At 30.6% G+C, this 13487-nt stretch overlaps 1 protein-coding gene across 4 annotated transcripts in view; it reads right to left on the bottom strand.

The window, feature by feature from the left end:
* Cfap47 (cilia and flagella associated protein 47) overlaps positions 1 to 13487 on the bottom strand; it is a 386549-nt gene that overhangs the window by 24230 nt on the left and 348832 nt on the right. For all 4 annotated transcript variants that reach the window (XM_063245680.1, XM_063245681.1, XM_063245682.1 and 1 more), the window contains one exon: positions 12487 to 12648. In XM_063245680.1, coding sequence (XP_063101750.1) covers positions 12487 to 12648 — 162 coding nt within the window. The remainder of the gene's footprint in view (positions 1 to 12486; positions 12649 to 13487) is intronic.

The following is a 13487-nucleotide window of genomic DNA, read 5'->3' as shown; positions in this document are numbered from 1 at the left end:
TCAAAGTGAATATCAGAACATGGAAGGAGGTAGCCTATTTCTGGATAGGTAGAACAAATACAGTGAAAATGGCCATATTCCAAAAAAATGTACACATTTAATGCAATTCCAATCAAAGTAGCAATCCCTCATAGAACTAGACCAAACAATCCTACCATTCATATGGGATCAGAAAAGAATAGCACAAGCAATTCTCGGCAGCAAGGACAAGGCAGGGGTTATCACAGTTCCGGACTTTAAATTATACTACAAATCTACCATGGTGGAAACAGAATGGTATTGGTAAAAACCTCCCCAAACAAAATAAAACAAAAAAAAGCAGACTTGATGATCAATGAAACTGAAAAGAAGGTTCCAAAACAATTCTAAGCACATCAGCTACCTTTTCTTTGACAAAGGGGCTAAATATGTTCACTGAAAGAAAGCTTCTTAACAATTGGTGCTGGGAAAATTGAGTTTCCATGTGTCAAACATTCAGCTTACACACTTATTCCTGACCATGCACTAAACTATAATTGAAATTAATCAAAGTTCTAAATATTAAAATGGTAACAAATTGCTGGAAGACAGAATAGGAAAAACTTTTGAAGACACAGGTATAGGGAAATACTTTATGATCAACTGCAATTGAACACAAAATATTTCAGAAAATAAACAACTTGAATCACATCAAGTTAAAAACTTTCTGCATAGCAAAGGAAACCATCAATAGAGAGAAGAGACAACCTACAGAATGGGAAAAAAATTTCCAGCTCCTCAGATTAGGGACTATTATCTGTAATAAAGATCTCAAAAAATTGATCACACTAAAATATAAAGACCCAATTTAAATAAATAGACATCTCAAATGAACTGTCATTTCTCAGGTGAAGAATTCCAAATGGCCGATACATACATGTAAAAAAGTTCAACACTGTTGGATAGTTGAGAAATGCAAACAAAAAGAAAACTAATATTTCATCTCAGTTCAGAAAGAATGGCTATCATCAAGAAATCAGCCAACAACAAACACTGGCCTGCTGCAGGAAAAAGGGAGCCCTTTTAATTGTTGGTGAGATTGTAAATTGGTACAACCACTATGGAAATCAGTATAGAAATTTCTCAGAAAACTAAAACTAGAAGTTCCATTTGACTCAGCTATTCCATTTCTAGGTATCTTTGCTAAAGACTTAGTTATCAAACCAAAGTGACACATGCGTAGCCATGTGTATAAAAGTACAATTTATAATAGCTAAATCTTGGAAACAGCCAATATGCCCGTCAACAGATGAATGAATGAAGAATACATGGTGTTTGCATATAATGAAATAGTACTCTTTGTTAAAAAAATAAAAACAAATGGGTAAATGGGTACACCTCAAAACCATAAACTTAAGTTAAACAGACCAAACACAGAAGTTTAAATGCTACATTGTTTTCCATTATGTGAGAAACTCAAATTATAAATGATGAACAAAATGGAGATCAGATCATGTGAAGTAGGAAGAATTTATTCAACTGGGAAAAGGAATAAGATATCGGAGAAGTGGTGAGGGAAGAAAGAAAAAGGAGATTTAGGGGAAAAATATAATTGAAGAAAAAATGCAAATAGATCTTTTGTAAATGGGGAGGGAGGAATTTCAGAGGAAGGGATAAAAAATACAGATGTGTTATTTAAATGTAAAAATTCCCCATTATATACGTTTATTATGTACCGAAAACTTGTATTAATAAAAATAAAATAAAGGTAAACACTTCTGATAATGGTAGACATGAGTAAAAGTAAGCCATTTAGAAAAAAAGAAAACAAAAATAAAAATCCTAAAACAATAACAATAGACGAGTACTTTTTTTTTTCTTTTTTTATAGAAACTTACTTTGTAGTCCAGCCTGGTCTTGAACCTAGTAATCTACCCTTCTCATTCAGCCTCCCAAGTGCTGGCAATGGCACTATACATGGTTAGTAAGCTGTTTTGATACTCTGAACTCTTTAATGTGTTTTTTCTTTCTTTCTTTTTTTTTTTTTTTTTTTTTTTTTGAGATGGGGTCTCGCTAATGCAGTTCAAGCTGGCCTTGAGCTCACTTTGTAGCCCAGGCTGGTCTCGAACTTGCAATGATCCTCCCACTGCAGCCTCCAGAGTGCTGGGATTGCAGGCATGAGTCACCATGCCCAGCTCTTTAATGTTTTTATGTTAGTTTGTTAGAACATTTTGCAGCTCTGCATTTTTATGCTTAAAATTACCTCATGAAAAATCCTGTTTATTTTAATAATGAAAGCATATAAAGCATAATGTACTTTGTAAAGGAATCTTTCTTCGTTGTTTCTCTTTCCTCCTTTCCTAAAGGCACTGTGTTTTACATATTTAGTTTAGGATACAGAAAAGCCACCACCATGTGGCTCACCATGCACTTTCCACTTTTTCCCTTATATCTCAAACAAAAAAGGAGGCATAATCACTAGGAAATGGAACACATTTCTCTTCATAAATTATTGCATTTGAAATTCCTAAGGAATGGAGAGAAATTAAGTGGTTTTGTGGGAAAGTAGTCAGATCTTTAATATGATAAGATTACTCTTTTTTATTCCATCTGTTTCTTTGTCCTATATTCTCTACATTTTTTCTAGGTCTCAAGTTTGATGAGATTTCTATTAACTATGTAGGTATAGTCTACCCAGAACTGACAAGTAAACTGTATACATGCAGTATCTTATATACATTATTGGGTCATTTAAAATAAATGACTATTAGGTAGTTTTTAATTGCATTCAAAAAATTGACTTATAAAGAGAAAGTAAATTCTCTTTTCTGTGGCTTGGTTATGCTACCACTGTGATCTGACTCTAGCCATTCAAAGATTACTTGCTGGTTAAACTATACAGGAGGACTCTAAAAAGAGTTTACTGACTCAGTGGAAGCATAAAATACTCAAATAAGCATATTCTTCTTTGCATGCCTGCGTATTCTTTGACAACTTTTCCACTGAAAAGATAGGACTAGGTTCCTTTCCTTGTACTATTCAAGTGACTCTCTCATAATAGGGTAACACTCTCATAATTTAGAAGGCAATTAAAATTACACCAGGAATTTTTTGGGTATGTGTCAGCAAATACCGTACACTTTCAACCTAGTTTTCCTGGAACACACATTTTGTGGAAAACCATCCACTTGGCACAACAACCAATTCTCTGAGACATATACATGTATATGAGTATACATGGAAATACTAAATATAGGCTCTTCTGTTTGTGATCTTAGATGTTGAGGTTTCAGACAATAGGTAGTAGTATAAACTTTCAGTTAGAAGTGTAAGCTATTTTGATTGTTTGTTTTGGCAAGATTTCAAATGACTGGATATAGCCAATATGTGACTGCCACTGAATGGAGGCCCTAAATCATTGAAATATTTCAGAGTAGTTCCTAAATCTGTAAACTAAGTAGGCTTGTTGAGGATAATTCTACTTGATGTTGGATTCCTTTTAAATAAAAAACTTCTGATATCAGTATAAGTGATATGCTATTGCACCATCTCAAACAAAATAAATCATAATCTAGAAAATATTCTGATGGGATTTTAGGACTCTCAGTAATGCTAACATTCGTTCAATATAAAGAACTTCAACAGAGAAAAGTCTATTTTTCACATTGGATGCACTTGTCATATATGTCTTACATAGTAGAATGTATGATAACTGCACTCATCCCCTTGAAAAAAATTAGTGATATCTCATTGAGTAAGTTGATTTCTTATTTTGAGATTTTTCTTGAATTTATGCATGTATATTCTTTCCTAAAGTAATACAACAGAATTAAAGATACAAGCTACCTCTAATTTTAAACATAATATTTCAAAAAATGTAAGAATATTGATTAAAATAAACTGATTGAATACAGCTAACTTTTTCTGTAAATATGCATTTCTACATTTTGTTTTTTATCTACTTTTTTAAAACTAGCAAGGCATAAAGAAGTAGACTACTCTGTTTAAGACTGAATCATATACATCTTCTGGTACTACTTATTTAAAAAGAAAAAAAATATCTCAAAAACATTTTAAAAAATCAGGCTATCTCCATAGGCATGGTGGTACATTCCCATAATCCCAGGACTCTGGAGACAGAGGCTGGAGGATCATAGGTTTGAGGCCAGCCTGGGCTACATGGAGAGCCCATATCTCAAACTAAAATAGACTGGGGATAACTCAGTCTCAGTGTGAAGGCCCTCAGTTCAATCCTAGGTAATGAAAAAAAAATCAAGAGACCTACTCTAAATATCAAAATAAAATCAAACTGCCATTTTAAGAAATAGTCTTTGTAACTGTCACATTTTTTTTTTCAAAAGACCTAGTGAAAGTATAAATTTATCCATGAGGTCATGAATTAGATCCCCAGTACAAAAAACCAAAATGATGCTCCAAATGGAATCAAGAATGTGAGAATTGAATTTCTAATTTATTAAAAGAAGTCTTAAGACATAAGTCTAGTTTTTATACTTTATCATAAAAAATAGAAAATGGATTAGCAAATCTGTAAGATATTGACATTAGTATTATGTTGCTCAGACTCTAACCAAATTAGGATGGAGTTACTGAAAACAATCAGAGAAAGAATTATAATGAAATTTAAATTAAAGTGGATATCTAGGATCAACACACTCCTGTTCATCACTCTTTCTGATAATCAATATGGTTCTTGGCCTCTGTCCCCAATTAATTAAGTGAAGGCAGTTTCCAATTAAATTTAGAGGCAAAGTAGAATAATGAACAAAATTTACTTTTCAAGTTAGACAGAAATAATCACTCTGAAATCTTTATTAAGTGTTCATTTTTGCATATCTAAATTTTGAGACTTCTTATGATTATAATCTCTCATAACTGATAACTGAATTATTTAATTGTATTTTTCAAGAGCAAACACAAAATAAGTGATGAAGGATGAAATTTGTGGTATTTTCAATACAAGTGATCATTTATTCTGTTTTCTTTAAAACAAGTGAATAACAGAGTTATTACTTAATTAAAAAGACAATGTAATACCTTGATTACTATGAGCTCTATTTTTACAGCTATGAAATAAAATCATTTTTTTTACTAAAGTTCTATTCAGGTTATGAAATAAGCTCACATTTTCACATTTTCACATTTTAGATGGAGTGTATCTTGCATCCCTTTAGTTCATTTTCATCTGTGTGTGAAACTCGTGCAGAACATTAAAACCTACTCTTCCTGCCAGGGACTACGAACAAATCCTAACTGATAGATCTGATGCACATAAAGAACCACATGAAGGAAAATTGATTTTTGAACCAAAAGACTCAAACTTTCTTTGATTAACAAATATGATTAAATTATACTACCTACTGAAAAGTAGAAATTTACATTTTTACTCCTGATTCCCCAAAAATAATATGTTAGACTTGACCAAACTGGGATAACTATACAGGCCAAGAGTGAAGAATGTTTACTTTACATAAAGAGTAGAGTTTTAATTGTGCCCATAAGTATATATAGTATGTTGGTTAACCCATCAAATATTTCTGTAGTTACAAGCAACAATTTACATTGAAAGATTACAAATATATTAATATAAAACTTTTATGATACAATAAGGATACAAATTGGAACATCATTTAAAATAACTGATTTTAAAAAAAGGGTTACAAAAGATTTTTACAAGATCACTCTGAATAAAAATAACATACAATTATATAACCCAATATTCTGCAGAAATCTAATTAATACAGAAAGCTTTGCTTTTGTTGCCAAGTGTATTTCTAAGAAAATTTATATTCAATAGTCATCATGAATACTGGTGATTCATTTTTTTACTCATTATGGAAACTAAAGTGCTTTAACATTTTCCTTCTTGCAGACTATTAAATATTCCTATCATACTTGGCACTGACTAAGGGAATTCAAGTCTCTACTCACTGGAATTCAATCTAACACTGTCATGACCCATTATAAATATTATATGTCATAACATGGCATAATACAATTCTGTAAGTTAAAATGAAAGAAAATATTTTGAAAGACATTATAAAAGAAATGAATATGTAAATATTAAGTACTATTTAAAAGTGGTAGATTATAAGGCTTTAGATGAAAGTCAGTTTTTCACATTTCTGCTAAGGTGGCAAGATGTTTATAGTGATTTGGAGTGATTTGATATGCATTAATATAAAACTGACAACTGATATAAATAAAGTATACAATAATATATTTAAGACACTATAGATAAATAAAATGGAGTCTGAAAATTCCACAGGAAACCAATAATAAGGCAAGAAAAACCAAACACAGTGATGTGGAACACGATGAATAAAAATAAAAAGGAAAAATAAAATAGAAAAAATCCTTCGCATATCAATAATTATTTTAATTGTAAATTATATTAAAGAACTCATAAAAAATTTAGAGATTAGTAAATCAGATTTAAAGATGATCAACCTGTATAGAAAGTAAATTTCAAATTTAGTACCCAGTAAATTTAAAGCTGAATAAATACATGTTGTGCAAGTATTTATTTTCATAAAGCAAAAGTGGTCATACTAATATTAAATGAACTAGGTATGTCTTCTAATCTGTGTGTCAGGAGAAAAGTGACTGATGATAAGATAAACATATGAGAAAGATGCCGCAATTTTATATTTTCATATACTAAAATATTATAGCTACTGAAACACAACTAGCATAATCAGAACTGAAAAATAAAAGAGATAAATCCACAGTTATATCCAGGGACATCAACACTTCACTTTATCAATTTACAGAAATACTGAAGAAAAACTGATAACAGAAACACAACTCTACAATACCACCACCTAACAGTATCTAATAGAAACTTGTAGAATACTATTTTTTGGTCTATACTACTGATCTCTACTTTTATCTGTGGATCCCTCTGTTGAAAACATTTATTTAAAAACATGAATAATAAAATTTATGTAGGCTATATCCTCCGACCACAATGAAATCAAATTAAAAATCAATAAGAGCAAGACAAAAAATTCACTTGAAAATTAAATGGTACTATTGTAAATAACCCATGCATCAAAGTGGATGTCTCAATGAAAATAAAAAATGTACTTGGAACTGAAAGAACAGGAAAATACAACATAGAAAGGCATAAAATGCATCTAAGGCAGTACCTAAAGGGATTAGTATAGTGATAAATTTTTAAAATAGCCAAAAGAAAATGTTTTGAATCAATAATATAAATTCTTGCATCAAGAAACTAGAAGTTGAGATAAAAATAAATCATCCATAGGAAATAAAAAGAACCAAGATTAGAGCACAAGTCAATTAAATCCAAAACAGAAAAAATAATAGGTAAATTCAATTAAACAAAGAGCTAGTTTTTTTTTTTTTTAAGAAAAGTCAATAAAATTGCCAAACTTCGCCCAGGACTGGCCTTGACAAAAACTGCCATCAATGATCAATTTCAGATATAAAAGGATATCACACAGACTCAAGAATGAGCAATTCTATACACATAAATTTAATAATTTAGCATAAATGAAACAGTAATTTGAAATGCACAAACTTCTAAAACATGTATAGTGTTAAATATATAATCTGAGTAGATATGTAACTATTAAAGTTAATACACAAATTAAAAAGCCCTGAAATTTCCAAATCCAGGTAATTTTCCTAGCAGTGCTAATAAGTAATTAAAGGAGACTGATAACTAATTCTAAAAATTATTTTCAAAACAATTTTAAAACAAGGATTATTTCCTAGCTAATTTTTAAGTGTTTTTATTACTATATGTATGTCATACACAGTAAACACATTTATCATGGAGAGTCGGTACTTATACTATGACCTCTCTATCATTTTTATTTCTCCATTCTCCTACCAATTCCCTCCCCCTCCTTTATCATATCTTTTTCTCATCTCCACAAATGCTATTCTACCATCTCCCTTTATTTTGCTCTTTAAATGATTAATATTTCAATCACTCCTGGTAGAGATATCATACAAACTTCTCTGTTTTATTTCAGTTAATATTGTGGTTTCCAAGAGAATCCATTTTTTCACAAGTCACTCAAATTAATCCTTCTTTATGGTCTATGGATATATATATATATATATATATATATATATATGTATATATATATATACATTTTATATATATATAAATATATACATTTTATACATATATATATATATATATGTATTATTTGTTTTGTTTATGTATCTTTTCTAAATCACCTTTAAGGATAGTATAATCATCCATATAGTGAAACCAGGCATATAGAGTGATATAACAATAAACTAAAAGTGGAAAAAAATTAAAAAAGGTATGGGCTAAAATAGCTCATGAGTCTAAATATATAAACCATGGCCAGATTATAGCAAATGAAATGTAGGAGTATTTAAAGAGAAATACATGCCAAGACCCAGTAGGGTTTATTCCAGGAATGCGAGTCTGTTTCTCTACATAATTCCAATCAATATAGTCTATCACATCAACAGGCTAAGAAAAATGCCATATCCTCAATTGGTATACACATTTGGAAAAATCTACAATTGTTCTTAATAAAGACTTGCAGAAAATTCAGAATAGAAATCTTACGAATTGTGTCTTCCAAAAAGTATGCTGAAATCCTAAATCAGTGTCTATGAAGATAAATTTATTTGAATGCTGTCACTTCAGATACAGAATCAAGATGAAGTCTTTATGAATTAGGAAAAGTAATAGAAATATAAATTTAAGAAGAGACACAGACAGAAATATTCAAGGAGAAGGCCAAAGAGACATAGACAGGAACATTCAAAGAGAATGACATGTGATGACAGAGGCAGAAATTGGAGAGACCTATGTATAAGCCACCAGATTCTAACAATTTCTAGCAACATAAGAAGTTAAGACAATGAAACAGATCAGATTCAACCTTAAAGCCTGAGAGAAAGCATGGCTTTGCCAATCTGGATTTCTAACTTCTGTTCTTCAGAAGTACAAAACAGTAAACTTCTGCTTTTTTCTAATATACTGACTTTCTGTTATTTTTTATTGCAGCCAAGAAAACCTAATAGGTAGAGGAGTAACATTATTATTATTATTATTATTATTATTATTATTATTTATACCAAGTATTGAACTCAATACTTTGTACTTGCCAGGCAGGCGCTTACATCGCTGAGCTAAATACTTGACCCAAGGAAGGACTTCTTAAAACTTTATTAAAGTTACCTTTAAAATAATACTAAATCCAACATCCATAAAATGTGAAAAGCTGAAGGCTTTACACCTAAATTTTGAAAGCTATCATTCTGAATGTGGGAAAGGTGAAAATATTTACTTTAATATAAAAAATGAGACCTGGAGATCTACTCTTATCACTTTTAATTCACTGAAACTCCTAGCTGTTGTAGTTTGGCATATCTGATGCCATCTTGAGCCCTGAATTTAACTAGTGACCTGTATTTGACCCAGGAAAATGGAAGATTACTCAGGGTACAAATCCCATGAGAAAAGCAGCATGAGCTGTACCCACAGGAGAAAAACTAGCCTGCTCAACAAAGAAATAGAATACAGGTGTCAACTAAAACTTAATGTAAGATTCTAGCTAAATTGTTTCCCACAGGTTATATTTTTGTGGTTTCCTGTTTTAAAAGCCTTGTAATTTTCCAGTTCAGTGCCACTGAATGAGAATCTGAAACAGGGGTTTATGCAAGTGGATGCTGAGCTCAGATAATTAAATTCCAAATTTATCAATTTGGCTGCCTGGATTCCTATATTGCTAACGAACTCACATCACTAGCCAATGTTGCAAGCATAAAACAAAATATAGGTATATGGATTGAGAATGAAGAAATACAGCTGCACCTATTTATGGAGGCATGAATGCCTATGTAGTAAGTGCCAAGATATCCAAAAACAAGGCTCATAAAACAAATGACTGGTTAACAAATTCAGAGGATACAAAGTAAACACAAATAGATAAACATTTCTATGAACTAACAATAAATATGCAGAAACAAGTTAAAAGAACAAAATCAATTATACCTACTCCAAAAATGAAACATTTATGCATAAGTGTACCAAAATGTGTACAGGATCTAGAAACTGAAAATCATAAAATACTGATGGAAGAAATCAAGTAAGATCTAAATATATGGAGAGGTGTGTCTAATATGGTATGGTATAATAAGCACTGTGTAGTATGTAGTATAGCAAGTAGTACAGTAGTGATTACAAGTATCAGCAATTTGATACATGGGTTTACTAAATTCCTTCCATAATAAAACTAGATAATTCATAGAAGCTTATTTAAAAATTTATATAGAAAGCAAATGGGACTAGAATAGCTAAAATAATTTTGCAAAGGAATAATCAAGTGAGGGAAACCACTGTACCTGAGTATCACCTGGGAATCAGTGAAACAGAATACAAAATCAAAAACTAAACCCACAAATATATACCCATTCAATTTTTGACAAAGTATCAAAATCAACTTAATGAAGGAAGCACAGTCTTTTCAACAAATGTTGCTAGATATGCACAGTAAAAACAATAAATTAAAATATTACTTAATTTTATCTTTTTTCACAGCAGAGCACCTCAAATTTCTATTGTTAAGTGGAATAAACTGAAAACATAGCTTAAATATCACATGGTTTCTCTTACATAAAAAACCCAACATATAAATAAAGAGCAAAATAAAAGATAGATAAAGAGATAGATCTTTCTCACAGGTGAAGGGATTTAAGAGATAAAGGGGAGACGAGTTTCAAAAGAAGAATTAAAATTTGTCATTGGAACTACAATTCCACATCAGGAATGTAATCATTATGTATTGGAAATGTGTACCAATAAAAAGTAAAAACTGAAGAAAAAATAAGCCTTGACTCAAACCACACCATACAGAATATATGATAAAATATATTTTAAGCTTGAAATGTAAAATTCTAAGAATTTTAATGTAAATATAAGAGAAAATATGTGAGATTTAATTTTAGATGAAGAGTCTTGGACATAATAAAAGAAACATAGAAGAAAAAGTGGTAAAATTGACTTTATCAAGGTTACGAACACTGATTATAGACAAATCCTGCTAAGATTTTGATATCAAGAATGTACAGAGAATTTTCAAAGATGAACAATTAAAACGTACCCAATTATAAATGCTCAGTTATTAAATAAATACCTCATCGAAGTGCAACTTCCTATGTTAAGTACATGAAAAATGGCTTGAAAACTTGATCCCCCTCCCTGTTTGCATAAACCAAAATTATCTTGCTATGGCCAGCAACCAGTAAGTACTGGTATTGTTTAGATATGTCAGTTTAGACTGTTAATTGAACTCTCATTCTCAAGAAAGACCAGGTTGAGACAGTGAATTCTTTAGTCACCCTATCTACTTGTATCATTTGGCTCCCACAAGAACAAGTAATTAGTACATCTAACTATTAATTATTATTTTTGTAAAATGTATTCATGTACATCCAGTATCTTTGAAATCTAATTTCTGTGATGAATGTAGTGCAAAATCTTAGCCATCATGAATCACAGACAGTCAAATAAGCATTTCTCTCACGTATTCCTACCTCTCAGATGTTGTGCGAAATAAATGGGGAATCACTATGACCCAGTAAAATGAAACCCTTCGTTATCTACTATCTAAGAATAGCTCTCTGTGTTTAGTGGATATTCTTAACCTTCATTAAGAATGAAGCTGACCTAAACAAATTCTGTATTTAAGAATACTAAAGTACTTATAATCAGGTCTTAGAACTTTAGACATACAGTCTCAGGCCATATTTATAAGCAACTATAGTATATTTAAAATATTATAGAATTTTCTTTCAATTGGCTAAATGAGACAAGCAAATATACTTTCTCCAAAGTAACTATGCAATTAGATGTGAAAAAACCAACAATTTCAGGATTCCAGAAATAGAAAAAATGTACAGAATAGACTGAGAGGTCTATTCAGTTCAGCAAAATAGTTGAACTTTAGTGAAAGATATTGCAAGAAATCACAAGTAGAGGGTACCATATTATGTGATCCAACTTAGATGAAATGTTTAGAAAAGGCAAAGTTTTAGAGACAGAAAGTAAATCAGTGGTTACATGAGATTGGTAATGAGAACAAGAGTTGACTAGTGAAGAATTTAGTATAGGCTACCCAATCATCTCTTCATAGGTAAACAATTGAACAACTCAATACCATTAAAATTGAGATAGAAAACAACCTATGTGTATTTGAAAAAACACATCGAAACACTCTTTGTAAAACAAATGACAATATTAATCACCATTTCAGTATCAACTTATTTATATCAACTTATTTTGCTTATTTTGTTTCTCATTTTGTAAACTTTCTTTTCTAATTTTTAAATAAAACTTGATGAAGTCGATAAAAATTAAAAAGTATATAGAAGCAGTACCACTTTGACTTAACAAAAGATGACCTAGAGGGTTTTCTCTCTTGAATTTCATTAGGGTTTAGCATAAATTATATTCATCAGGCTAGTTAATATTTTTGTTTGATACGTTACCTTGTCTGACTTGTCAGCCTAAAGTCCATAGTAGATTCCTTTTGTAAACCAACTGCTTTTATGTTAATGGTTTTTTCCACTTCAGGAGCAGTAGCTATCAAGATCAAGGGAAACCTCCAGATTCCATCTTTTACACTCTCTATTTTCAATAAAATATCAGACCTTGAATATAAAAAAGTAATTTTAAAAGCTACTGCAGGAAAACAAGCAAAGAGAGCAAATACAGCAAATCAATATCTAATGTCAAATATAAATAAATTATGAGGTTTCAGCAAAAGCATTGGGGCATTTAATTCTTGAATAATGTACCAGACTGTTAATTAACATTGAAAAAATTAGTACATAATAATTTATAGCTATTATATCCGTTTGGCATAATTATTCTACAGAGCATTTTATCAAATCTCCAATAGTTTATGCATGACACACTCTGCAAATTTTCTGTCACCAGTACAAATTCTAATCAGGATAAATTTTGTAAATAGATTTAAGTTTGATGATAATAAATATTCTATTTGAGGAATTTCTGTCAAAATTAAACACTACAAGAAAATTTTTTCAAATCAAATCTTTTCAAAATCTTTTCAAATCATGCTATATAGGAAGATTACATGGTCTGTGAATACCTACAAAGCCCAATATTATTGAAATTTTTAAAAATTAAGTTAATATTTCTATAGATCATACTGTTCTTATATTTTATGTCCAGTAGTGTTTGCTTTATGAAGTCAAGCATGCCATTGTTTTGGGGTGTATGTTTATAATTGTTTCATTTTCCCTTAATAAGTAGGGAGCTTCTTTGCTTCCGATGATCAGTTTTGCCTTGAAATTCACCTTGTTTAAAAATAGGATGGTTACATATGATTTTGGGGTGATTTCCATTGTATGGAATATGGTTTTTTGATTGTTTTGTTTGCCTTTGTTTTGGTACTGAGATTTGGGCTCAAGAACTTGTGCTTGCCAGGCAGGTGCTGCACTGCTAAGCTAAATCCCTGGCTTGA

Source organism: Cavia porcellus, unplaced genomic scaffold (genome assembly GCF_034190915.1).
Source record: "Cavia porcellus strain 051 isolate PalLab524CR breed Dunkin Hartley unplaced genomic scaffold, mCavPor4.1 scaffold_3, whole genome shotgun sequence".
NCBI classification, from domain to species: Eukaryota; Metazoa; Chordata; class Mammalia; order Rodentia; family Caviidae; genus Cavia; species Cavia porcellus.
Note: the sequence above shows the minus strand (reverse complement) of the source record. Positions and strands in the feature narration are given on the sequence as shown.